This window comes from Cherax quadricarinatus, chromosome 20, assembly GCF_038502225.1.
Source record: "Cherax quadricarinatus isolate ZL_2023a chromosome 20, ASM3850222v1, whole genome shotgun sequence".
NCBI classification, from domain to species: domain Eukaryota; kingdom Metazoa; phylum Arthropoda; class Malacostraca; order Decapoda; family Parastacidae; genus Cherax; species Cherax quadricarinatus.
The window spans coordinates 35582959-35608455 of record NC_091311.1 but is presented as its reverse complement, the minus strand read 5'-3'; the positions used below and the strand labels follow the sequence as shown (position 1 = coordinate 35608455).

Below are 25497 nucleotides of genomic sequence, written 5' to 3'. Positions count from 1 at the left end.
CACCACCCATCTCATGGCACACCACCTACCTCATGGCACCATCCACCTCATGGTACCACCAACCTCGTGGCACCACCAACCTCGTGACACCACCAACCTCGTGGCACTGATGCCACAGGTTCGTAAACACCAAATACGTAACCTCTCTGGACGACTGTTTACAACGTAATTCAAATTCGTTTGCCTAGAAAATGCGTGGGCTATATTTCTAGTTAAAATATAGTTAAAATTCCTTGTTTCTATCTGGTAATGATTAGTTAGCTAATTATGTTGCTATAATATTACTGCTGGCAGCACAGGGATTGGTTAATGTATTTAGATTTGAACTCAGGATAGAGTATTGGAAGGGGATTGGATTCCTTCCTGCTGTCTCGTTGCGATTACTAGGGAAAAGGAGAGAGAAAGAGATAGATAGATAGATAGATAGATAGATAGAGAGAGAGAGAGAGAGAGAGAGAGAGAGAGAGAGAGAGAGAGAGAGAGAGAGAGAGAGAGAGAGAGTGAGAGGAGAGAGAGAGAGAGAGAGAGAGAGAGAGAGAGAGAGAGAGAGAGAGAGAGAGAGAGAGAGAGAGAGAGAGATACACAACTTGTCATAGCCAGTTTGATTTCGAGATTTTTTCTTATTTCTGCAGCTAAGCCTACGCCCAAGTAAGCCACCATCACCACCACAATCACCACCTACCTGACTCCACTCCACCACAATAACCCTACCACCCTACCAATCAATCCACCACCCACCATCTACAATCAGACCACCAGCCTCACCCCATCCCAATTCCACCGAACACCTTCCAGGACCCCAGGCCACTTCTTCCATCGCTCAGTTGCCTCATTCATCACTCACGCGCTAATTGAATTCCCCGGGGCGAACGTAAACGAAACAATACGATGAGGAACGACGGGGAGCGTCAGCTGGCGGTCGGAACGTCATGTGGCTGGCGCGGGTCACACGATGTTCTACCTAGATTTTTATTCAGACTTTTTTTGTTCTCGTTATTAAAATGTATTTTTTTTTTTTGAGGACTGAGATCTAAGAAATGATAGTTGTAAAGCAGAGTATTTGTCGTTTGTTGTTATTTGTTGTTGGTGGTGATGTGTTGTTGAACTGTTGTTGTTGGTGTGTTGTTGTTGATGTGTTGTAGTTGTCGATGTTGATTTTGTTGTTTTTTTCGTTGTTGTTGTTGTTGTGTTGTTATTGATGTCGTTGCCGATGTTATTTATTTATTTGCTTGTTGATACGGATGTTATTTATTTGTTGATGATGCTGCTGCCGCTGGGATGATGATTATTGATGTTACCGTTACTGCTGGTTGCTTGCTGCTGTTACCGTTAGTTGATGTTACCTTACTGAATGCTTGATGCCTGTTGCTGCTGCTTGTTACCTGTTATTTACTAAGCGTTATTGCTACCGCTGTGTTGTTGTTGCTGTTGTTATTGCTACCGCTGTGTTGTTGTTTCTGTTGTTATTCCCTCTCTGAATCACAAGAACAATGCCCTACGCACAACGTGGTATCACACATGACAGGTAAAACAACAGGCACCGGGCAAGAAACAGTATGGGCCAGTCTCCCACCGCCTGTAAACGGACCTGAGGGTAGAATACCAGCGTCTGTAGGCCTGTAAATGGACCTGGAGGAATACCCAATACAGCCTCTGTAGCTTGTAAATGACCTGAGGTAGAATACAGCTCTGTAGCTTGTAAATGACCTGAGGTAGAATACAGCTCTGTAGCTTGTAAATGACCTGAGGTAGAATACAGCTCTGTAGCTTGTAAATGACCTGGGAGGGTAGGGAATACAGGCTCTGTAGGCCTGTAAATGACCTGAGGTGAGAATACACAGCTCTGTAGCCTGTAAATGACCTGAGGTAGAATACAGCTCTGTAGCCTGTAAATGACCTGAGGTAGGGAATACAGGCTCACTAGCCAGCCTGTAAATGACCTGGAGGTAGAATACAGCTCTGTAGCCCTGTAAATGACCTGAGGTAGAATACAACGCCTGTAGCTTCATAAATGACCTGAGAGGTAGAAATACAACTCTGCTAAGCTTGTAAATGACCAGGAGGTGAGAATACAGCTCTGTAGCTTGTAAATGACCTGGAGGTAGAATACAGCTCTGTAGCTTAACCTTAAATGCCAGCCTGGGGTAGAACACAGCTCTAACCCAGCCTGTAAATGACCTGGCAGGTAGAATACAACTCTGTAGGCCTGTAAATGACCTGGAGGTAGGGGAATACAGGCTCCTGTAGGCCCCTGCTCAAATGACCTGGAGGTAGAATACAAGCTCTGTAGGCCTGTATCAAATGACCCTGAGGTAGAGAATACAGCTCTGTAGCCCTGTAAATGACCTGAGAGGTAAGAATACAGCTCTGTAGCTTGTAAATAGACCTGAGGAATTAGAATACAGCTCCTGTAGCTTGTAAATGACCTGAGGTAGAATACAGCTCTGTAGCTTGTAAATGACCTGAGGTAGAATACAGCTCTGTAGCTTGTAAATGACCTGAGGTAGAATACAGCTCTGTAGCCTGTAAATGACCTGAGGTAGAATACAGCTCTGTAGCTTGTAAATGACCTGAGGTAGAATACAGCTCTGTAGCTTGTAAATGACCTGAGGTAGAATACAGCTCTGTAGCTTGTAAATGACCTGAGGTAGAATACAGCTCTGTAGCCTGTAAATGACCTGAGGTAGAATACAGCTCTATAGCCTGTAAATGACCTGAGGTAGAATACAGCTCTATAGCCTGTAAATGACGGAAGGTAGAGTACAGCTTTATAGCCTGTAAATGGCCTGAGGTAGAATGCAGCTCTATAGCCTGTAAATGACCTGAGGTAGAATGCAGCTCTATAGCCTGTAAATGACGGAAGGTAGAGTACAGCTCTATAGCCTGAAAATGACCTGAGGCAGAATGCAGCTCTATACTCTGTAAATGACCTGAAGTAGAATACAGCTCTATAGCCTGAAAATGACCTGAGGCAGAATGCAGCTCTATACTCTGTAAATGACCTGAAGTAGAATACAGCTCTATAGCCTGTAAATGACCTGAGGCAGAATAAAAGTTCTTAGTCTGTAAATTCAACGATATAAAGCAAAGGCATCTGCTGACGCCAAGGAGAGGTTCTCCGACGCAACGCGTCCGTACGCACGCAGCTACACCGGTAGAGATGCGTTTTTTTTTTCTCTTTTTTTTTTTGAAGCGGTGTTTGACACATACGTGAGCTTTGTGTGTCACATCAATTGATGAGTTTTTTCTATTGTCGGGTTAGATTACTTTTCTCTCTTTAAAGACCAGCTATCCCGTGACGCGTTTGACGTCACTTCATGACGCACTGGATGTCTCATGAGGCCTCTACCCAAGACATTATTAAGACACGTATTCAATACTTGTTTATCTTTACTAGCGAAAAGTGTCGGTAATAAGATACCCAAGTGTTTCACAGCTGTTATTCCTCAGCTTATCGGCACTGTGGTTTAGAAGGACACGTAAGCAAACACTGTGACATATTTGTTAGAAAACGTTTCGGTCCTGGGACCTTAGAAGTGATCAAGGTCCCAGGACCGAAACGTTTTCTAATAAATATGTCACAGTGTTTGCTTACGTGTCTTTCTAAACCAACTTGTCGGTATTTATTACCAAGGTTTATACCATCGGCACTGTGTACCGTCAGTAATTTAATATCAAGGATACTTGTTAATTTGTAAACTACCATCACATTCCCACTGCGGAGATAAATGGTATAGAATACCGATACAATGGAAAAAAATAGACACAAATGCAGTCTAATGTGATTCTTTATTGAGTGTTACACTCACATATAACAACCAACCTACTTGACCATCCCGTGAAGGTCCGTCTTAGAGCCAGCATCTTCTCAGTCTTACACATCTGATTCTCCATGTTACTTTGCTCAGTATGTATACTCATGTTCTCTCTGCTCAGGTAGATCTATTTGTGGCTTGATATAACTCACTGTGTGGGCGAAACGTTGTCAATAAAGGATCACATTATACTGCATATGTGTTTATATTTCCAACTTGTTTAGTTGTCAAAACTAAGGAGTCCAGTCCCTGGACCCATTAGGTACCATTGTAATCTTTTGACTACCACCCATTAGGATGGGTATGGGGGGATAATATATTTTTGAAAACTAATTAACAGCTATATGCCACAAACTGTATGTAGATTGGTTTTCTTTTTTTTTCCTCTTTTCTGGTGTTGGCGTCTGTGGTAAGAAGATTAGCCTGTAGTTCCTCCGAGTAGCAGTGAGATCAGCCTCACTTGCGGGTGGTTGTGTAAGGTCTCTGAATAGGTCGAAAGGGACACCACCGGCTTTCTCCACCTATTTCATTTCTCTTTCTCTGGCAGTCCATCCCGTTCGAGAGGAAATTGCTCGAAGAGCGATTCGTGTGAAATTTGCTGCCCGAGTTGGAGAAGAAGCGCCACTGAAGCGAGAAGTTGAGTTAGACCTGCCCAGAGTGGGCCAGTAAGCCAGCTGCAGTTATCTAAGGGCGGGTGTATATTTCGTTTCCCAGGATTTATGGTCAGGCCTTAGGCCTGATCATGAATTCTTCCGTAGAGCTTACTAAAGGCTTCTCAAGACTTACTTCTGGCCGCCACGTGAGATCTAATGTTCGGTTACCTCGCCTTCCCATCTTTACTCATAGACACACACATACACACACACATACACACACACACACACACACACACACACACACACACACACACAACACACACACACACACACACACACACACACACACACACACACACACACACACACACACACTCACACACACACATCTGCCCTGGACCTCAGCTCATCAGTCAGCTGTACCTGGCTAACACCTGGTGCACCTATAACCCACCCACTCTAACCCACTCTAACCCACCCTCACCCATCATGACCACGTGCTTGATCACACCTGCCTCCACCTCTTCAGGTCACAGACATGACCCACGACCCCGTGATCTGACCTCCAAAGTGACCTGGCTCCACCTATGACCCGAAAACCCATTCCTACTCCCTCACAAATAAATACCTTCATGCTGCTTATATTCGCCTCCGTGCCGGGGGTCTCCCGCCCCGGTCCCGCCCCCCGGCCCGGTCCCACACCAAACCTCCCACCTGCTGGCCTGATAGAGCAGGCTGTTGGTGCCCGCGTGACTTTTGTAAGTTATGTTACATTGCATTTTTTCTTGATCCTGGTAATTTGTTTTTGTGGACTGTATTATTTTAAGACTTTTGTTACTTATGATGGAGACGTATAATATTGTTTGTTGCTTTTGTTCTTTTATTGTGTAGTTGTGTTGCTTTTGTTGCTGTTGATACAGCTGATGTTACTGTTGCAGCTGTTATTGGTGTTTTTGTTGTTGCTATTGCTGGTTCTGCTGTTGTTGTTCTCTATCTGTCTCTCCGTCTGTTTCTCTGTCTTTGTCTGTCTGTCTGTCTGTCTATCTATCTGTCTGTCTGTCTGTCTGTCTGTCTGTCTGTCTGTCTGTCTATCTGTCTGTCTGTCTGTCTGTCTGTCTGTCTGTCTATCTGTCTGTCTGTCTGTCTCTCTTTCATGGAAGGAGGAGTCTTGAAGGTGTGACTTCTGAAGAGTAGGGTCTTGAAGGGGAACTCCAGAAGAGAAGGGTCTTGAAGGGGAACTCCAGAAGAGAAGGGTCTTGAAGGGGAACTCCAGAAGAGAAGGGTCTTGAAGGGGAACTCCAGAAGAGAAGGGTCTTGAAGGAACTCCAGAGAGAGGGTCTTGAAGGGAACTCCAGAAGAAGAAGGGTCTTGAAGGGGAACTCCAGAAGAGAAGGGTCTTGAAGGGGGACTCCAGAAGAGAAGGGTCTTGAAGGGGGACTCCAGAAGAGAAGGATCTTGAAGGGGGACTCCAGAGAAGAGGGTCTTGAGGGGGACTCCAGAGAATGGTCTTGAAGGGGGACTCCAGAGAAGAAGGGTCTTTGGGGGAGGGGACTCCAGAGAAGAGGGTGAGAGGGGACTCCCAGAGAAGAAGGGTCTTGAAGGGGACTCCAGAAGAAAGAAGGGTCTTGAAGAAGGAACTCCAGAGAAGGGTCTTGAAGGGTATCTCCAGAAGAGAAGGGTCTTGAAGGGGAACTCCAGAAGAGAAGGGTCTTGAAGGGGAACTCCAGAAGAGAAGGGTCTTGAAGGGGAACTCCAGAAGAGAAGGGTCTTGAAGGGGAACTCCAGAAGAGAAGGGTCTTGAAGGGGGACTCCAGAAGAGAAGGGTCTTGAAGGGGGACTCCAGAAGAGAAGGGTCTTGAAGGGGGACTCCAGAGAAGAAGAAGGGTCTTGAAGGGGGACTCCAAGAGAGAAGGGTCTTGAAAGGGACTCAGAGAAGAAGGGTCTTGAAGGGGAACTCCAGAAGAGAAGGGTCTTGAAGGGGAACTCCAGAAGAGAAGGGTCTTGAAGGGGAACTCCAGAAGAGAAGGGTCTTGAAGGGGGACTCCAGAAGAGAAGGGTCTTGAAGGGGGACTCCAGAAGAGAAGGATCTTGAAGAGTCTTATCAGGTAATCCCATTACTTACAATGTGTAAAGTAAACTAGGCTTGTTTTATATGGTCCTATAAGTTGGTTAATGTAATTTTCAGGCTTCTAATGTAATTCCAGCCCATCTTATATAATCCTGACACGCTCTTGAGTTATTCCAGCCCATCTTATATAATCCTGACACGCTCTTGAGTTATTCCAGCCCATCTTATATAATCCTGACACGCTCTTGAGTTATTCCAGCCAAGATAATCCATAAAATCTAATGTAATCCTTGCAAGTCTTGAGGTATTCTGAAGCACGTCAAAGATAATGCTTGGCAAAGCAAAGTAATCCACTTGGTAACCCACCTCGCCTGGGTAATCCTGACACTGCTAGAGTAATCCCTAAGGTAATCCCAGCTGAGTGAAATAATCCAGTGAGGCTGGCGGTCCTCTCTTACTTGGATTTCTATAGCCAGAAATACCGGTAATCCTATCAAGTGAAAGAGATGCTGAGAAGATAGCATGAAGAAGTGGTGGAAATAGACGAGACCGAAGGAGGAAAGGGAAGGGAGAGTGAAAAAAGGGAATGTGGAAGTTGAAGAGAAAGAAGAGAGAGAGGGATGAGTTAGGAAGGACAAGAGAGAGAGAGTGTGTGAGCAGAAAGAAGAAGAAAAAAGAAGAGATAGAAGTGGGAGAGGAAAGAAAGGGAGAATAAATTGTGAGAGTGGAAAGGGGTACGAAAAAGGAGGAAAAGTGGGAGAAGGAAATGGGGGAATGGGCAATGTAGAAAGAAGTTAAGGAAGCGGGGATGGGAAGAGACAGATAGTTACCAGGCTCTAGGTACTAGGAGGAAGAGGAGGAGGAGGAGGAGGAGGAGGAGGAGGAGGAGGAGGAGGGGGAAGAGGGGAAGAAGAAGAAGAAGAAGAAGAAGAAGAAGAAGAAGAAGTAGCTATTAGAAAATGATACTCTCTCTTTCTGCATATGTATATATATATATATATATATATATATATATATATATATATATATATATATATATATATATATATATATATATATATATATATATATATATATAAGAGTAGTACGGAAGGTTTGACACAGACAGGCTAACTGACAGTATCTTAAAGACTCAAACATTCGTAAGATGACAGGAAAAAACTTCCTGACTTTCAGTTACCTTCGCAATACCTTTATTTAATTTTCTTTTCTTGTGTCATAATAGATGTTATTTGTGTAATGTTTGTCTTCCACTTCCACGACAATGTGAGTCAGGAACCTGCCTTGTTGAGTCACTGTGTCGCACTGCACACACAAATGTACGCTTCAAGGGGCTACTTTTCTCTTTATTATCATTATTATTACAGTTATTACTATCATAATTTATAATAATGTTTATCAACGGAAACACACGTCTCTCTATGTATAGCCCTTGTGAACATGTTTTCACCTCTGGGTTCGTGGGTGTCGCCGCTGCCAGGTGAAGATGAAGCCATCATTCACACACACACACACAAACACACAGACACACACACACACACACACACACACACACACACACACACACACACACACACACACACACACACACACACATACACACAAAGAATCTATACATAGCTTTAAGAAGAGATATGACAAAGCTCATGGAGCAGGGAAAGAGTGGACCTAGTAGCTACCAGCAGAGAAGCTTGGCCAGGAGCTGTGAATCGACCCCTGCTACCACAAATAGGTGATTACAAATACGTGCGTGAGTACACACACAAACAGGCTAGCATGGACCGTGCCTCACGGAAAATCGCTACACGGACAATGTGCCGGCTAGCACCGCGGAATCCGCGATGGATGCAGCGTGAGCCGAGAGCAACTCCGTGACGACACAGCCCTGCCATATTACACGACGGCGGGAGGTTGATTACGACAGCCTTATTCCAGTAGCCGGGTTCGAAAGGATCCAACCCATGTCCAGCAGCCGCGGGATGGAACAATAGCTGGGGGACGCTGGGCGTCAGCTTGTTACCGGCCGCCGGATTCAGTGGCTGGTATGACACAGGACGCTCAAGGTTCTCTCTTTCTCTCTCTCGTCCCCAATCATTTTCAGGAGCTGCAGGCCATATTATCCTCCCTTGGGTCACTCTTGCAGGTTCTACGCCTCGTTGTATATTAAATGGCAGAGTTCCCAGACTTGAATAATATGTTCGCTAGTAACAAGAGATCCTCCACAATAATTACAACCATTCCCAGGACCACAGGAAGACGCGGGTGTGAAGCAAAGGCAAATTTAATTTGCTGTGATAGCCATGTTAAGTGCACACACACACACACACACACACACACACACACACACACACACACACACACACACACACACACACACACACACACACACATACACATACACATACACACACAATATATATATATATATATATACATATATATAGACATATATATACATATATATATATAGATATATATATATATATATATATATATATATATATATATATGTATATGCATAATGTATATATATATATATATATATATATGTAATATATAATGTATATATATATATATATATATATATATATATATATATATATATATATATATATATATATATATATATATATATATATATATATATATATATATATATATATACATGTGTACACATATGTACGCATCGTCTAATCTGCAGTGTAGGCTTTACACTGATACAACCTTACGTACGTGCAAAACATTCCTTAATACAGATACCTAAGAGTTGCACAAGTGTCTTATTCATCAGCTTGTCTGTATTATATATCTAAATGACATAAAAAACAGTTATAGGAAAAGTGAGCAGGGAGAGTAGGGGAGAGAGAGAGAGAGAAGAGAAGAGAGAGGAGAGGAGGGAGAGAGAGAGAGAGAGAGAGAGAGGGAGAGAGAGAGAGAGAGAGAGAGAGAGAGAGAGAGAGAGAGAGAGAGAGAGAGAGAGAGAGAGAGAGAGAGAGAGAGAGAGAGAGAGAGAGAGAGAGAGAGAGAGAGAGAGAGAGAGAGAGAGAGGGGAGCGCAATTCCATACTTATACAACAAGAAAGACAATACCTGGGCAGCTCAAACTGCCCTACAGCCACACGAGAAATACCATAGCCATTACTGGAACCCAATCACGTAGAATGACGGTTACAATACCAGCGTCTCCAGGTAGACTCCAGGTAGGTAGACCATTCCTGGTACATGGAAGCGAAATAACAAAGGTTACGACATAACAAAGGTTACGGCATACAGTGCAATTACTCTTACTTTACCCGTCCTCTTACACATTCGAAGGTACTTAACGATTAAGTTAAGAAACTCCTAAAATTCCAATGGTAATTTTTTCCCGTTTCCCAATTTTTTCCAAATTTCCCAATCACTCGTCAGCTACTGATGATTATTCATTCCTGACGAATGAATAATCATCAGAAGCTGACGATCCAAAGGTGATCCAACAAGTGGTTGCTAGATTTCAACCTCATTCTCAGACCAGTCAGAGAGAACCAGAAACGGGAAATGCAACGAACGGCAAAGTATCACTTGAAAAGGTTGAGATTCGTAGTGAAAGGGACCTGGATTGTGTTCCCAGCACAAGACGAGACGAGGAAAATAAGCCATACCTCTTGTTAGCCTGGAATGGTAATCTCAAGAAAACTGTCTTTAAGGAAAGAAACAAAACCAGAGATGTTTATCACTGCAAGCTTCTCGCCACAGGCGAACACTAGTGTATGTAACTTTGGCGAATATGATGGCGTGCGGAAGGAAGGTGAAAGAAAGGCGAAGAAAGGCAGACGTCAAAGGCGAATAACCTAACATGAGGCTTTCTATTGATGTCACTGATGTCAGCTAGGCTTGTATTCCTTGTACATGTACATGTAGAAATAAAAATATAAAAAGAAATTAGGGAGCTGGAAGAGAGGAAAGAGAAGCAGCGGGAGGAAGAGGGAAGCAGAGAAGCGAGGGGAAGCAGACCGGCAGGATGGAGGAAACACAAGGTGTTAAGACGAGAGGGAAGTGTATAACGCAATAACAGGAAGTAGGAAGCAGCCGGAAGACATTTTAAGGAGTAAGGGAGAGAGAAGAAACCTAAAAGGCTTTTCATAAAAATAACCTACAATTAAGACTTTTACCAGAATAACACAAAATAAAAGACTTTTCCTAAAATATTGATTCACTTGCGTCATTAAGTCTGTTGTTGTGTTTGTGAGAAACTTGCGTCGTTTATAAATGTATTAAGAGAAGATTCGAGACAGTGAGGTAGTGAACATGGCAGGGAACATGGCAATTGGACATATTAGTGAACATGGCAGACAACATGGTGGGCAAAGCAGTGAATATGGCAGGGAACAGGGTAGTGAACATGCGTCACGCACCTCCGTGGTCAGCGAGGCCAGGCGCCCCGCCAGACGGTGCTGGTCTCCTGACGTCCTGGTCAGTTCCTCCTGCAACGCCTCCGACGTGGCCGCCGCCGCCTCCGCCTTCGACGTCACCGCCGCCAGTGTTCCCCTGAGAGCGCTGACGTCCTTCGTCACCACCAGCAAGCGAGACTCAACCTCCTGTGGCAGACGTTAGTTAATTTTAGTCTTTAAGAAGACGGAGGGTCAAGCCTTCACTATTCTTTTGCACCGAAGAACAGCTGACTCACCTGCTTGTCGTGCATGGCCTGGCTGATATTGAACGACTGCTGGAGATCAGCCACAGAATCCTGGAGGTGGCGGATGCTGTCAGCTACCCAGGCCACCGTCACCGCCTCCCTCTGCTCGTGGGCGTGGGCGTGGGCAGCGCTGGCCTCGCTCTCCGACGCTCGAGACGACTTCAGTCGCTGTACCTCCGATCTGCAGAGACACGAAGAAAAAGGTTAGGTTTGTTTTTTATAATAATAATAATAATAATAATAATAATAATAATAATAATAATAATAATAATAATAATAATAATAATAATAACAATAATATTAATGAAAGTGATATAAACTTCTATGTGGGGTAGTGTGACTGGTGGGGTGCCTAAAGAATAAGTGGTCCACCCGATGGCATTAATAATTTACATTAAATAGCGCTCCAATTATATGAATATATTTCCATGTAATGGAAAACTCTTCAGTAAGTGTCCACAGGAAAGTAGAGAATAAAGAGTAACAATACCCCGGCTGCAACTGCTGAACAATAACCCGAGTACCGCAGTGTAACTTTGCTGGACGACAAGACAGAGAACTATAATGAAAATACCGATAAGAGAGACACAAGTGGTCCAGGAGGGTCCAAAAGGGCGCCATGAGGTTCCTCTCCTCAGCCTGGGTTAATTGTGAATAAATAGGAAGTCAGACACGTACACGCCTGGTTCGTACTTTTTCCGGTGTTAATACCGTGGAACCTCGGTGTTTGAACTTAACTGGTTCCTGGGTGGTGTTCGAACTGCGATAAGTTCGATGTCCGAAGCAGTATTTCCCAGGCTTTAATTATCAGCGTCACTCACTGGACGATGTTGAACTGATTCTTCCACAAGTCTCTGAGAGTCAGGTTAGTATCAGAGGTCACTTCAAAGTACTTTTGAAACAGGGCTTTAGTGTTTAGTTTTTTTTTTTTACAACTGAATCTTAAACAAGTCAGCACGTTCGGACTCCAGACAAACGTTCAAAGACCGGGTCAGTTTTTTTCTGAAGAAAATTGTTTGGACTCTGGTTTGTTCGAGATCCGGTACGTTCAAACACAGGGGTTCCACTGTACTCTTCCTGTGGCACTCTCTAGGGCACACCCACTGGCACCCCAAAACTCTCCTCTTATCAATCCCCACGTCTTGTTCTATATGAAATTGATAAAGTCCCTGGTGGTAGAAAAGTCTTCACGATAAATTGCCATAACGCGCACTTGTGTCTCTCTCTGATATACAAACTTATTGGCAAAAACATCGTAGGTTTCAAACCTGCTTGTAATGTAATCCTCTATCTTACATGCGAAAACTTTTATGTCTTCAACGCATACTGAAGAATTCTTATGTTTATTCTGATCCCATTAGCCATCTTTTAAGTTAATGCTGAAGCCTCGGTTGCACATAGACTTCAGTCCTCATTATTCTCACAAAAGCGACAGCAAATATGATTAATAATAATGATGATGATGATGATGATGATGATAATAATAATAATAATAATAATAATAATAATAATAATAATAATAATAATAATAATAATAATAATAATAATAATAGTAATAATAATAATAATAATAATAATAATAATAATAATAATAATAATAATAATAATAATAATAATAATAATAATAATCTCCACAAGATATGAAGTTGTTATTAAGCTAAATAACAGTTCATAGGATATATGGAAAGTCTTGGTTATGTAGAGCATTTCGACCAGTAGAGTGGAAGCCTCGAAGGAGGCTTCCACTCTGCTGGTAGACAGCATCGAGGGTAAAGGTGCTTTCATCTGGGAACCCTGGTAATGGTGGAGGTTTGCAATGGGAACTGAGCTCCTAGTCCCGCCCCCTGCCTGGTGTGGGAAAGTCTCTCCGTTGGTGGAGGTGAGAGGGAGGTGGTGATGCTGGAGGTGAAGGTGAGAGGGAGGAGGGGATGCTGGAGGTGAAGGTGAGAGGGAGGAGGGGACGCAGGTGTTAAGTAGTTACCACACAGTGGTTACCTCATATAGCTACTAAGTCTTCCCTGCATCTTCCTCCTGTGTCCTAGAACCTTCCCTACCCATCTTCCTGTGTCTCCCTCTCTCCATGCCCCTTCCAGCTCCCTCCTGTGTCCCAACTTCCCTCCCTCTTTTCCCCATCTCTCCTTGCTTCTCTCTCTCTCCCTCTCTCTCTCCACCTGCCTCTCACACTCCTTCAATCTCCTCTGAGTGTGACAGAAAATGACAGGTAAGCATATCATAGTATAAGTCTGGAAAACTTAATATAATCTTGAAACACACAGTTTAGGTTTGAAACAGTGTAAGTTTGAAACACCCAACATAAGCCTGAAACACTCAGCATAAGCTTGAAACACTCAGCATATGCTTAAAACGAGAAACCTGCATTCTTCTCGCCCACTTTCAAATTACATTATCACGAAGCTGCAGTTTCTTAGAGGATCCCAAGACTCTGACAAGATACAACAGGAAGCTTAGGGAAATAAAAAAAAGAATCCCTCTTGAAAGTAATAACCTACTAGTAATTATCTAATTGTACTTGATTATAATTATCGACTTGTAATTTCCTCTTTGTAATGGCCTGTTTGAAATAACTACAGCAGCAGAACTGTGCTCGTGGTGTCCCGTCTTCAAAGATTTGTTCATTATATATTTTGCTTTAAATTTCCAGTGGTTGTAGCACATTAATCACTTCCTCCTCTTGTATTAATTTATTCCTGTCGCTTTGAGTAGAAAAATTTCCTGGTATCCCTTCGATTCTCTTTTTTTTCCCTTCGTCATCTTCTTGCACAAGTGAAAATTGTCTGTCTCACTGTGGGGCCAGAAGTCGACACAGAATATACACACCGGGAAGTTGATAAATTAGACACATGTGCAACTCTTGGGTATCTTTATTAAGGAAACGTTTCGCCACACAGTGGCTTCATCAGTGTATGGACTGATGAAGCCACTGTGTGGCGAAACGTTTCCTTAATAAAGATACCCAAGAGCTGCACATGTGTCTAATTTATCAACTTGTCGGTTCTGTGAACCATTCATCTACAACACCGGGAAGTGTACTTCTCTCTGTGATTAACATCTGTTTTTAAGGATAAAGCTATTCTTGTCTGGTGGAAAAATGGGTAATGGATAGCCATTAGGTTTTGAATTCCATTAACCAGCCTCACCAATTCGACGTCGCATTCTCAGGCATTCTCAGGCATTCTCAATCCCAACGTCTATTCAAGTGATTATTGACCTGCAGCGGCAGAGAGAGAGAGAGAGAGAGAGAGAGAGAGAGAGAGAGAGAGAGAGAGAGAGAGAGAGAGAGAGAGAGAGAGAGAGAGAGGGACTTCAACATATCTCGTACAAGAGACAATCTCGGGAAGTCTCAAATCCATTTTGCAAGCACCTTAATCTTCGTCTAATTGAGCGGTTCATGATGTATCATTGTCTCTCCACATGTTTGACAGGGAAGGACTCTTCGATCCTACAGGAACTTCCTGGAGACTAGTGCTGGCTTGATTGAGGGATCCCAGGTATCTTTGTTTATTTCTTTTCAGACAATGGTGAGGATGTGGTATTGGTGGTACTTAGGGATGGCAGTGATGTTAGTGGCGGTGGGGTACGTAATGTGATGATAGTGTTTGAGTGGTTGGGGGGAGAGTGGGAAGATGACGTTAGTGGCCCAGATGGGTCAGGATAAGCTAGTAACGATGGGACTTGGAAATGGGGCGGGATTAATAGCAATAGTGGCGAGATTAACACTCATAAGTGTGGAGTTAGTCAAGTAGTCGTGCTAGTGAAGTCAGTAGTCGTGCTTGTGAAGTCAGTAGTCGTGCTAGTGAAGTCAGTAGTCTCGTGCTTGTGAAGTCAGTAGTCGTGCTAGTGAAGTCAGTAGTCGTGCTTGTGAAGTCAGTAGTCGTGCTTGTGAAGTCAGTAGTCTCATGCTTGTGAAGTCAATAGTCGTGCCTGTAAAGTCAACAGGGGTCATGGTGGTCTGTAAATTACACAGTACATCACTTGTCTTGTCTTCAGTTCTGCTGATACAGTCTGGGTTGTCTTTCTTACGTTCAGCAGAATTCTTAAACAACCCTAAATTGTGGCAAATAAAATAGTAAAAGAAATAAATAATAATGGAAGCATAATGTATTCGAATAAATAACGACAGAAGCATTATGCACTTGAATAAATAATGACAGAAGCTTAGTGCACTTGAATAAATAATGACAGAAGCTTAGTGCACTTGAATAAATAATGACAGAAGCTTAGTGCACTTGAATAAATAATGACACAAGCTTAATGCACTGAAACAAATAAATTAGTTTGTACACAAGTTCATACTCGTCTCTAGGTTTCCCACGGACTTTCTCTGGAGCGTAAAAGAGAGAGTTTTAGCTATCCAAGGGCTGTTAGGTCTAATTAGGCCTAGGAGTGTGTATATGGGAAGGGCAGACCACTACCGGGAGGGAGGAAAGGAGAGGAAGCGAGGTTATAGAAGGGTACAGAAGGTAGGTACTTAGGATCTGTGTGTGTGTAGGGGATTTTAAGAACATAAGAACATAAGAACGAAGGAACACTGCAGAAGGCCTACTGGCTTAAGTTAGTATGGAGACACCCGCAGTGTGCTGTTTCCCAATTATCTATGATAATCTCAATGCGAGAACAACCTCAGTGTGCTGCTGCACTATTATATAAGATTGATATAACGGGAGAACAAAAAACTGGCTGTTTTCCCATCATATTCTGTCACACAAGGCGATTCTCAAATTAGATTGAAGTAGTTTGAGAGGCAGGTGGAGAGAGAGGGAAGGAGGGAGAGATGGGTCACAGGGGGAGGAAGGTTGGGACACAGGAGATAGCTGGAAGGGGTGAGGAGAGAGACACAGGAAGATAGAGCAGCTATATGAGGTAACCACTGTATGGTAACTACTTAACACCTGCGTCCCCTCCTCCCTCTCACCGCCATTTCCAGCGTCCCCTCCTCCCTCTCACCTCCACTTCCAGCGTCCCCTCCTCCCTCTCACCTCCACTTCCAGCGTCCCCTCCTCCCTCTCATCTTCACTACCAGAGAGGCTTTCCCACACCAGGCAAGGGGCTGGACTGTTACCTAAGGTCCCATTGCGAACATCCACCATTACCAGGGTTCCCAGGTGAAGACACTTTTGAACTCGATACTAACGATCAGGTATGAGACGCAAATGATATCTGTAAATATTACCTTAGAATTGTCGTTGCCAGAGGAGTGGAAGTCTCCTTGGAAATTCTCGAAATGTTTTGCATAACTTATCTGTGCTGTTAAATGTCATCCAGTTTTGTAACAACTTTGAATGTATTAGACATAAAATATTATTATTATTATTAATTATTATTAGTTATATTAATAATAATTATTATTATTACAGTTATAATTAACTATACTGTTATAATGATAATAATAATAATTATTATTAATATTAGTAGTAGTAATATTAATAAAATTAAAATCAACTATACTATGTGTATCAAACTTACATCATGTGATTCAAGTGTCAACTTAGTCTTTCAGTGTTATAATGTGTGTTTAAAGATTATACTGTGTGTTTCTGTGTTATACTGATAAATCTATACCTATATATATTTATCTATCTATCTATCTATCTATTTATATATATACATATATATATATATATATATATATATATATATATATATATATATATATATATATATATATATATATATATATATATATATAATATATATATATATATATATATATATATATATATATATATATATATATATATATATATATATACATACATACATATATTTTAACAAGTTGCCGTCTCCCACCGAGGCAGGGTGACCCCCAAAAAAGAAAGAAAATCCCCAAAAAGAAAATACTTTCATCATCATTCAACACTTTCACCACACTCACACATAATCACTGTTTTTGCAGCGGTGCTCAGAACACAACAGTTTAGAAGTATATACATATAAAGATACACAATATATCCCTCCAAACTGCCAATATCCCAAACCTCTCCTTTAAAGTGCAGGCATTGTACTTCCCATTTCCCGGACTCAAGTCCGGCTATATAAAAATAACCGGTTTCCCTGAATCCCTTCACTAAATATTACCCTGCTCACACTCCAACAGATCGTCAGGTCCCAAATACCATTCGTCTCCATTCACTCCTATCGAACACGCTCATGCACGCATGCTGGAAGTCCAAGCCCCTCGCCCACAAAACCTCCCTTACCCCTTCCTTCCAACCTTATCGAGGACGACCCCTACCCCGCCTTCCTTTCCCTACAGATTTATACGCTCTCCATGTCATTCTACTTGATCCATTCTCTCTAAATGACCAAACCACCTCAACAACCCCTCTTCAGCCCTCTGACTAATTTCCACACTCCGAATTTTCTGCATAATATTTACACCACACATTGCCCTTAGACAAGACATCTCCACTGCCTCCAGCCGCCTCCTCGCTGCTACATTCACAACCCAAGCTTCACACCCATATAAGAGCGTTGGTAGCACTATACTTTCATACATTCCCTTCTTTGCTTCCATAGATAACGTTTTTTGTCTCCACATATACCTCAACGCACCACTCACCTTTCTTCCTCATCAATTCTATGATTAACCTCATCCTTCATAAATCCATCCGCTGACACGTCAACTCCCAAATATCTGAAAACATTCACTTCTTCCATACTCCTCTTCCCCAATTTGATATCCATTTTTCTATATCTAAATCATTTGATACCCTCATCACCTTACTCTTTTCTATGTTCACTTTCAACTTTCTACCTTATATATATATATTACTCTTGGTGTTTATTTACCTCTCTCTTTCCCAGTGTAAATACTCTAAGAAGACAGACTTACAGTGAATATAAACTTTTGTCTACAGAGCTAGTGGAACTGCAGAAGATAGTGGTGGAGTGCCTAGTCGAGCTCGTCTTTAGTGGAGGAGGAGGGAACTGAACTCCAGAGAAACACTGTGGAGGGCTAAAGTGAACTCAAGGAAAAACATAACAGCGCGGGAAATTGAACTTTTGAAAACATAGCAGAGGACCGAACTGAGCCCTTGTAAAACACAGTGGGCGTCAAATTAAATATCCTAAATCTTAGTTAAGGACCGTATTGTACCCCAGAGAAACGCAGTGTAAAGTATGGTAGAGAGATGAGGTGAACCCCTGAACATCAGCGGGGAAGAGTGCCTACCGTAACTCTTGAAAAACGGGGCAAAGGGCTGATCCTAACTCTTCAAAAGCGTGGGGGAGGGCGCAGCGCCACAGAAATAAACATGAGGTAGGGCTGTGTTAACGCGAGTCAAATGATGCACATCAGGGACCGCTAACACCATCTCACGCACCGTAAACACATCCTCACGCACCGTAAACACCAGTGGCGAAAGTGATCGTGGTTTTTCAAGAGGCGTCACTCGCTGCCTGGGTCGTTACGCGGCCAGGCACAGGAAAACAAGAGGTAAGCGTTGCTGGTATTCGTCACAGAGCGGAGGGATGGATGACTGACTCCGGGGACGCGCTCTGAAGTGACGGTAACAGAATTGTAACTCCTGCTGATTTCAGGATAACGGGAACTGAAATGGTGTAGATGTGGCTTCACATAGAACCATATAAGACACGCCAAGAGTGTTATGGCATTTTATTGTGAGAACGCTTAGTCCACCAGGGACTTTATTATTTATCAATTATTTACATTCCAGTGTAAAATCTACCACTGTATAATCACGTAGCTTCACGCAACACCAGCAGAAGGTAAAAAGGTTGGGATAGGAGCTTGGAAAAAAAAGAACAGTAACAGCAGGAGCAGTAGTTGGAGCAATGGGGTGTACTAGTGATGGGAGACCCCATTTCCAAAGCAGTATCAAGAGCAGGATGCTCTCAGCAGGGGTCAATAGGGGTCAGTAGGGGTCAGCAGGGAATGAACACCTTGACCCGGAGAGTGAGCTCATCATTTCTCTCCTAACTGCTAGTTTACCTTCATAACTAATGTAACTACCCATAATCTTTCTCCTCCATTACTATTTATCCCTTAATCTATCTTGCTACTTCTATATCTAACTACTTGACTACCTACGCGCATAACTATCGCTTGGGCTCTCACACTTTTGCCCTCTTCCCCGTTTCTTCGTCTCTCTCTCTCTCTCTCTCTCTCTCTCTCTCTCTCTCTCTCTCTCTCTATCTATCTATCTATCTATCTATCTATCTATCTCCTTGTCACTTCAACATCAATACTAGAGATGCTACATAAAGTAAATATGAACCATATATGTGTTTAGTTTTTATCTCTGTCATATCATTCAGTGTCCATCTATTTCACTGTTTAAGATCCATGTTCCCTTTTTTTCCTGTTCCGTGTCCCCTTGTCACTGCTCCATACCCTTTGTTCCAGGTCCATGTTCAACTTGTTCTCGTTCTTCCCTCTCTTGTTCCAGTTCTACATCCCATTCCATCTATGATCATTGATCTATTTCCAGCTAACTTTTTTTTCTTTTCATACATATGTCTTTCTCAAAATGCTACCAAAACAAAACATAATAATATGAACGTAGTAAAATAAATACAAGCTGATTACTTATAGCGACGTCAAGTGACAGGTGACAAACAGCTTGCATGCGTTCAAGTTACGCAGATGATGGTGTAAATCTTGGTTATAGATACCGTCAAACTGGTTTAGAAGGACACGTGAGCAAAAACGTTTCGGTCCTGAGACCTTGATCACTTCTAACATACAAAGTTAAACCTGTGTGTGTTAGAAGTGATTAAGGTCCCAGGACCGAACGTTTTCTAATAAATAAGTCCTACTGTTTAATCACGTGTCTTTCTGAAGCAACGTAGAGGATGTCAGACGCCAGGCGACTAAAAGTTTGGATGCGTTCCAGTAACAAAAGCAATGTTAAACCTCAGGTGAGGAACAGCTTGCGTGCGTTCCATTAACGCAGGTGTTGTCAGTCGTCAGGTGGCTAACGAGCCCCGTTGCTTACAGCACAATTCAGGAATGATCGCCGCTAGCGACCACAAGCGGATTTGGGAAGTGGGGCGCTTAGGTCAAACACCAACATTAATGACCCAAATTAAAAACAAAAGAACAAGGAAAACGAATTCCAAGAGCTAAAAAAAGAAAAAGATTTAACGTTGAGGGCGCCGATGTTGATGAGTGATGAGGAAATCCATCATGGGAGCCAAATGACCATCATCACTAAGTGCAGAGTAAGATGTGGAGGAGAACAAAGTGGTAGGATGTATTATGTCTTCTGTCAGGAAGGATACCTGCTGAGTCTTATGCAGGACTTTGGGTAGGATTTAGTACCTTTTCTGTCAGGAAGTATACCTGTTGAGTCTTACGCTGGACTTTGGTAGTATGTAGCGAGTCTGCTGCCAGGATTGAAGAATATCTGCTTAGTCTTATTCAGAACTTTCTGGCTTTCCTCTACATCCAGATGAGATAAAACTGTAGGAGACGCTGAAGGAGAAGCCACTGAAGCCGCTGAAGCCGATTCTCTTTCAAGCACAAATATTCGGACACCCAAAAAAGGTCAGATTATTCGAAAATTGACTGCAGAGCACAAAAATCTCAGTTGAGTAAAATATGTTGGAAAAAATTGTTAAACCTAATGTATTAATCTTTATAGGAAGTATTTGAGTTGTATACTACATGAGGGGTCCCACTGGGGTCAGTGTATTGTATGCAATGTAAATAATTGTCGATACATCTGCCTCTGGGACTCACGATCACGAGTCTCCGGGGCTCTAATCGAGCTCTAACCCTAAAAGCCGGAGGTGAGGGGAAACTCTCCCCTTCTTTCATATTTTTCTTGTTTAGTCCAGAGTTTTTGCAAGGTTAGGTTGAGAGTTCGTATCTTTACCTACAAGCTAAGAGTTGCTATCTACCTCAACTCACTGAAAGCCTTTTTATTGTTGAGACATAAAATAGGGAAGAGGATGTAGTTGGAGCCATCTGGGGACCAGAGGTTTCATATGGTCAAGTGACTTATTTCATCGATGTTATGCTGTACGAACACGTTCCAAACTCGAGTCATTCTAAGAATGAATGATCTCAGATGAAGTGATATTCTGGAAAAGGGTACAGCCATAGAGTATTTGCTGCTTGCTGCCCGTCTTGTTGTGTAGAAGCCATCTTCTCGCTGTCCTCGAAGTGGAGGCAAGTGTGGTACCTTGACATTATTGGCCTTTTACATAATAGTAAGGCCACCCACATCCCTCCTGTGCTGAAGGCCAGGTCCAGATACGAGATGAGTCGTCTCGCTCTGTTCTCTCTTCTGTCAAAAAGTCGTAGACAGGGAGGAGGGGCGAGATAGGCAGTCCAAGAAAGTGGAGCATACTCAAGGTGTGAGGACATCCTGATTACCTACCATTCCCCAAGCATTCCAGGAGCATCATGTGTTAACGCTCTCCCACGGATATAATGATACTACTACTACTACTACTACTACTACTATTTCCACTACTACTACGTCCACTACTACTACTACTACTTCCACTACTACTACGTCCACTACTACTACTACTACTTCCACTACTACTACGTCCACTACTGCTACTATTACTACTACTTCCACTACTGCTACTAGTACTACTACTACTACTACTACTAGTACTAATAATAATAATAATAATAATAATAATAATAATAATAATAATAATAATAATAATAATAATAATAATAATAATAATAATCTAGGCTAAAGAGCCGAAGAATGCGAAGGGAAATGAGGAGAGGAAGGGAGAGTAAATGGAAAGGCAGAGGAAAAGAGAGTAAATTAAATAGTAAAGAATAAATGGAAGGGCATAGGCAAAGAGAATAAATGGAAGGGTAGAAAGGAAGTGAATGAAAGAACACGAGGGAGAAGAAATAGCAAGGAGAATAAATAAGAACATAGGAAAGAAGGAACACTGCAGCAGGCCTACTGGCCTATGCGGGGCAGGTCCATGTCAACCCCCGGCTTAGACCAACGGCCCACCCAGTCAAGTCACCTCAGCTTAAGGAAGGAGCACGGCTTCTGACCCAGTAGCACCAGCTAGGCAGGTCCAGAAGGTGGGAGAATAAATGGAAGGACAGGAGTGGGAGAATAATTGGAAAGGCAGGAGGGAGAATAAATGGAAAGCATGGAAGGGAGAGTAAATGGAAGGGCAGAGTGAGGAATTAGGGCGATCAAGTTTGAGAAGCGAGGGAGGGAGGGAGGGAGGGAGAGAGAGAGGAAGGAGGGAGGGAGGGATGTAAGAATGATTATTTTAACAAGGGTCTGAGGAGGAGGAATACCCTGGGCGGTAATCCCTGGCTTCATAATAGGGATTACCGTCCATCTGGACTGTTGCTTTTGGTATCTCAGTTGTCCGGAAGTCCTCGATTATTTCTAGACCTTGCAGGAGACCTCTTCAGACAGTAGCGAGAGAGAGAGAGAGAGAGAGAGATAGATAGATAGAGAGAGAGAGAGAGAGAGAGAGAGAGAGAGAGAGAGAGAGAGAGAGAGAGAGAGAGAGAGAGAGAGAGCAAGCAGCATGTACAAACTATGCAACAAGACAGACATTTCAACTACCGTTGCAACCTCACATTATTCCCGGTTGCAGAATGACAAGTGGACGTAGGGAAAGATTTTTACATTAATTTTATTCAAGAAAAAAACGCTCTAAAACCATTCTGGCATTTCACGGCGTTTAAATCTTAACCATGGAAGAATTATTTTCTCGTTTTCGCGCAAAAAAAAAAAAAAGTTGGACTTAGACGAGAGACATTTACGTTAGAGACTGACATTGTTCCTCGTGCAGGGAGGTCAATATTATGCCAGTAACACATGTAGTTCATGGTAATGATCACTTGACATTCAGGGAGGTCAAATGTGAACGCATGTAGTTCATGATAATGATCACTTGTCATGCAGGGAGGTCAAATGTGAACGCATGTAGTTCATGGTAATGATCACTTGTCATGCAGGGAGGACAGTATGTGACGACTGAGTCGAGTCGTGGTAATTGATCCTGAAGCCGCTCAAGACACTTGTGCACTACTGCTCAGCACTTGTTTGCTACCATCAACACGTGTAATTACACCCTATACCACTTCGTGTCTTCCTGAGAGCTGACCGCCAGTTCTCTTAGCTGCTCTGACTCTTGCGTTGAGAGTTGATGCTCTGTTGTTGAGTGGAAGTGTGCGAGACTGCGTGCGGTACTATCACACTACAGAACACATCCAAAGGTTTGCGACATGACTAGTCCTAGACCTGGGGAAAAGTGAGTGATGAGACTCAGTGAACTGAACCTGACTACCTGAAGCGAGAGAAGGACCAGCGGAGATGTGATTACGGAGTAGAAGATTTTGAGAGGGCCGATAAGGGAAAATAGTTTGAAATGTGATGGACATGAGGCTTGGCAGCATAGAGGAAACCTGAACACACACGGAGATATTAAAAATAATCTGTAACCGCAGTTTAGTAAAGCAATACTAATGAACTGGATGGAGTTGTTGCTGTTATAAACCACTTTACACAGTTTCAAGAGTAGGTATGATAGGGATCACAAGGCAAAAAAAAAAAAAGTAATGTTTTGAAGTGTACAAACAATACTGCGATGATATTGATGGAAAACGTCAGATATACTCAACAGAATGGTGTTTCGCTCTATATTTAACTTTGTCAAGTCATCGACGTTATGAACCTATTTAGAGTGAAACGTGACGTCTAGATGAAGGTTGCCACTACTCATAGTCTCTACCATAAATTCATCAAGTACACACACTCGCCAGGTTGAGTGAATTACCTCTGAATATCTGCCAAAACCTTCCCAACCTTCCTTTCCTGCCCAGCTACCTGCCTGCCTGCCTGCCTGCCTGCCTCTCTGCTCACGCGATAAAGAACCGTATCCAGTTTTTGCTCCATAATACCCGGGATAAACTTAACCAGTAGCTACGGCGTGATGGCTTCCCTCCATTTCTTCTTCCATTTATTCGCCTCTAATACCACGAGCGTGCAGTTTTTCCCGCCACTTAATACCAATGATGAAGACACTGTCAGCAGCCGCGGAGTCAGGGATCGGCCCGGCTTCGTTTGGACCAGCCTGGGTTCGCATGGATTTGCCCGGCTTCGTATGGACCAGCCTAGGTTCGCATGGATCTGCCCGGCTTCGTGTGGACCAGTCTGGGTTCACACGGATCTGCCCGGCTTCGTGTGGACCAGCCTGGGTTCGTATGGATCTGCCCGGCTTCGTGTGGACCAGCCTGGGTTCACACGGATCTGCCCGGCTTCGTGTGGACCAGCCTGGGTTCGCATGGATCGGCCCGGGTTCGTAAGAGACCAGGAGTCAGGAAGCGGCAGGAATAGCACGATATAATTTTCGTTATGGAAAGCATCCGACCCAATGCTGTGTGTTACATGTGCAACCACGCCTACAAACTTTGCTTTGCCACTCAACCACGCATGTTAAATAGCGGTGGTGAAGATATTGTTGGTTTTTGTAGTTGTGGTTATTTGTGGTTGTAGTGCTGGAGCAAATTAGTGGTGGTGGTGGTGTTGGTGATGTAGTGATGGGGAGGGATGATCTGTTATGGTGGCGATGATAGCTGTTTTGGTGTATGAGATGGTAGTGGGGTAGTGGTAGTGATGGCTGATGTCTCCAACAATAACTGACTTCACAACGTCCTGGACATTAGTTCCGATGTGTTAAGAGGGTGATAAAGGGTTTAATGATGACAGCTGGCTGGCAAGACGACTGGTTCTCTGGTTGCCTGACTGGCTGCCTGCCTTCCTCCCTTCCTGGCTGACTACCTGCCTGCCTCTCTTCCTGGCTGACTACCTGCCTGCCTCTCTTCCTGGCTGACTACCTGCCTGCCTCTCTTCCTGGCTGACTACCTGCCTGCCTCTCTTCCTGGCTGACTACTTGCCTGCCTCTCTTCCTGGCTGCCTACCTGCCTGCCTGCCTCCCTTCCTGGCTGCCTGACAAGTTAACTGGCTGTTTTTCTGGCTCGCGCCAGAAGTCCTCCGTGTTATACATGTGAGTTTTTTTGCCGGTGTTGTTAAGGAGCGCCCAGTGTAATCCAGATTACAGGTGTTATCGTGTAAGGTGTTAGAGAGTATCGCGGGAAATATTCCTCACATCCTAACTACAGTCGGGTGTAACTTACTTCGGTAAAAACTTCTGTTTTTTTTTTTATGTCGTGATTAAGTAAAGGAGAATACCTTTGAAATGTTAACTTTTGTTTTTTTTTTGTAAATTTAGGGCACTGTCATTCTTGTAAAGGATTTATCGTTAGATGGAGATTTTGTCATGGAGTTTGGCAGTGAGTATCATTTCAGTCCCTTGGTGATGGAGTCTTGTACCTGCACTCTGATATGCTTAC

The 25497-nt window shown here is 43.1% G+C and overlaps 1 protein-coding gene across 2 annotated transcripts in view; it reads right to left on the bottom strand.

Moving 5' to 3' along the window:
• LOC128700551 (cingulin) overlaps positions 1-25497 on the bottom strand; it is a 72335-nt gene that overhangs the window by 34731 nt on the left and 12107 nt on the right. For both annotated transcript variants that reach the window (XM_070086930.1, XM_070086931.1), the window contains exons 2-3: positions 11145-11334; positions 10873-11055 (exon numbers count right to left, since the gene is read on the bottom strand). In XM_070086930.1, coding sequence (XP_069943031.1) covers positions 10873-11055; positions 11145-11334 — 373 coding nt within the window. The remainder of the gene's footprint in view (positions 1-10872; positions 11056-11144; positions 11335-25497) is intronic.